This window comes from Didymella exigua (assembly GCF_010094145.1).
Source record: "Didymella exigua CBS 183.55 unplaced genomic scaffold M421scaffold_50, whole genome shotgun sequence".
NCBI lineage: Eukaryota > Fungi > Ascomycota > Dothideomycetes > Pleosporales > Didymellaceae > Didymella > Didymella exigua.
This window is the reverse complement of record NW_022984824.1, coordinates 189,200-192,139: the sequence shown is the minus strand read 5'-3', so window position 1 is coordinate 192,139 and position 2,940 is coordinate 189,200. Positions and strand designations below refer to the sequence as shown.

General features: G+C 40.2%; 2 protein-coding genes across 2 annotated transcripts in view; both read left to right on the top strand.

Moving 5' to 3' along the window:
- M421DRAFT_75391 (kinesin light chain) overlaps positions 1 to 329 on the top strand; it is a gene marked incomplete at both ends in the record, with an annotated part of 3,991 nt that extends 3,662 nt beyond the window's left edge. Inside the window, one exon of the mRNA XM_033597122.1 lies at positions 26 to 329. Coding sequence (XP_033443718.1) covers positions 26 to 329 — 304 coding nt within the window. The remainder of the gene's footprint in view (positions 1 to 25) is intronic.
- A 1,474-nt stretch (positions 330 to 1,803) lies between these two features.
- On the top strand, positions 1,804 to 2,184 carry M421DRAFT_75370 (uncharacterized protein; the record flags this gene model as incomplete). Its single annotated transcript, XM_033597121.1, has 2 exons — positions 1,804 to 1,998; positions 2,053 to 2,184. Coding segments are annotated over 2 exons (327 nt in total), but the record flags the coding sequence as incomplete, so codon positions are not given.
- Between the last annotated feature and the right edge of the window lie 756 nt (positions 2,185 to 2,940).

The window sequence follows — 2,940 nt, the reverse complement described above, 5'->3', positions numbered from 1 at the left end:
ATGAGCATCCTGACACGCTGACTAGCATGGCCAACCTGGCATCAACATATAGGAACCAAGGGCGATGGAACGAGGCTAAGACGCTGGAGGTGCAAGTGATGGAGACAACAAAGAGAGTGCTTGGCGATGAGCATCCTGACACGCTGACTAGCATGGCCAACCTTGCCTACACACTGTGGTCGCAGTCTTGTCATATGGAGGCTGTTGCCTTGATAAAATTATGCTTCCACTTGCGCGAGCAAGTCCTTGGCGGACAACATCCAGATACGCAATCGTCACTGAAGACGCTGGATGGCTGGCGAGCTTACTTACGCGAAGGGCCTTCATAACAGCAATAGTCTTTAATAAGGTTGTACAATTATAACTCTAAAGTTTAGTCAAACCTAGGATTAAGGATTGTTAGTGACTTAATATAGTAACGTAGATTATCACCGAGCCAGCCATATCACCAAACTGGCCACTTTCTCTTAGCACGACCACCTTTTACCCTAACACAACATGCCTTAACAACAACAACTTCAGAATACTACTAGAGAAGGTAGAGTTATCCTTGCTATCTAGGCCTTCTATGCTAGCTAATTTCACAGTATCTACAGCGCTGCTAGAGTGTTGAACGTACCTTATTAGCAGGTCTCTAATTGCCTTTGCAATATTATATTTTAACTAGACATACATACTAATTGCTAGAAACTTACTATACTAGAGGAGCAGACAATTGTCTAGTATATACTTAACCTTAATTTATAAGGATTTGCGCCCTAGCTATATAAGGTAGCAGATATAGCTAATAAGATACTTAGTGTGCATAGTGAAGAGCCTGTTAGTAAATAATAGGCTAGTAGGCTTATAACGTGTTTAGACAAGCTTAAAATAGCCTTTAATTAAGCTAAGGATAGACAGAGGATACTATAGGAAGATCCTAAGATAATTAGCGTGTAGTTTAAGCTAGTAGAGGATACTTAAGTTAAGTATAGTGTTTGTAATAATAATATACATAACTTTAATAAAACTAGGTTCTAGATAGGTGTTGCTTTGTCTTTAAAGGTTGTAACAGGCTTAGAGAGACGTGCTTAGCTAGAGCTTGTTCAGCCAGGTGATTGCGAGTAGGTTACTGTTATCTAGAGCATCTGCGCTGCTAGGTATGCAACCCTGCCTTTTATTATCTACAAAGGACACGTCTACATCTCTGCCTAGTATAAGGAGATAGATATACCCTATAATTAGAAGCTCTTAGTCTCTAAGAATAGTTAGATAAATAATATACTTAGCCTTAAGTAGTTAAAGCACTTTAACATGTATATAAAGATGTGTTAGGTAGGGGTGTATAGGTTGCTTATCTTAGACAGCTATAAGAGCTATCTTAACTAGGAGTTTAAGGACTATTACCTAGAGAACTAAATCCTTACTCTCTATATACTACCTTACTTATTATATATCTTCTAGCTACTTAATATAGTCTATTTCTTACTATTAAAGTATAAGTACTCCTAATATATTTAAGACTTAGCATGCTAATATATCTTCTATATTAATAAGGAAGGCTTCCTACTAGCCTTTAGGGATATATTCCTTAATATATTTATAAAGGTTAACTACTAAAAGGCCTTTAAGGCATTAGGGCTTATTCCTACTAACACACAGGTAGTGTTAGATTGCCTTAAAGTGTAGCTGTATACCCTACTAGTAGTACCTCTACCTAAAATACTGTAGCAATCTAAGACGCTAAGCAATACACACAAGTTTAGGTCTTAATCTAAGCTTATAAGTAACTCCTTCTAATAATTACTAAGTATAGTATAAGAGGGGTTCTTAAAGCTTATAAAAGGGGCTAAAGAGATACTATATAAAAATATCCTTATTAAGGCCTGCGTGCGAGAGCTTGAAGAGCAATTAGCAGTAATAACTAAGAGAAAATTGTGTAAGAGAAAGCAGATTCAGCATAGTGGCATACTTGAGTATGGCCTAGCAGCATCGCGGGTAGCTGCTGAGGCGTGTGTAGTAGCTCAGCCATCTAAGAAGACTTGGGGTGGAGGTGGTTAACTAGGAGCTTAGTCAACTGTTCAGCGCTGTAGGAACTATAGCAAGACTGGACACAACGCACAAACGTGCCAGGAGGGTGCAGAAACATCTTCTAAATCTAACGCAAGCACGCAGTATGCTAGGTTACTATTTAATAGCAAGTAGTTGTAACGTACCCCACGGGCGAGCGAGCCACTTTTGCCAAGCCCCCACCAAAACCTGACCTATTATGGCCTAAAACACCACACTTTGGCACTCTGTGGTAGACTACGGCATATAATATCACTCAGAGACTACTTCTACATCAATCTTGCACGTTCGCGCGTTGTGGCTAGTCTGATTGCACCTTCTGCAGCGCCTTTAGGTTGGCTCACCCTCTTAAGCGCGCACCTGCTTCTTTGGCTTCTTCCCATCACCACGCGCCCCAAACTCCTTTAGAGCTGCTAGTCGCTGCCTATCTCTAACTATTAGGGTCCCTTCCTTCTAAACCTGCTTTCTTTTGTGTAATTTTTGTTGCGTAGCAGCCTTATTAGCTGCTTAAAGCTTGCTAATTTCCTATTAGGCTAAAACTAGCTTGTAGGATAAAATTGCTCCCCCCTTTGCGTAGTGCTTAAGCGCGCTTAGAACAGAGTCTAGTAAGCTACCCTACTACTTCTTATATTTCTCTTAAATTAGAGTTAATTGTAACCTAAATTCTAGGGTATTGCTAGGGGTTTGTGACTGCTAGGGCTTGCTATTGTAAAGAAAGTAGGGGAAGGACTAGACTACTTTCTTCCTAGTCTAGAAGGACCTAGACAAATCTAGACTAGCTTTGTCCAAATAGGAAGCGTATAGCCTAATAGAGGTAAGGTAGGGTTATGTAATATAGGCTGGCGGAATGGGTATACTCCAACGTCCTTCGTGGGTACCCCCCAAAACTTT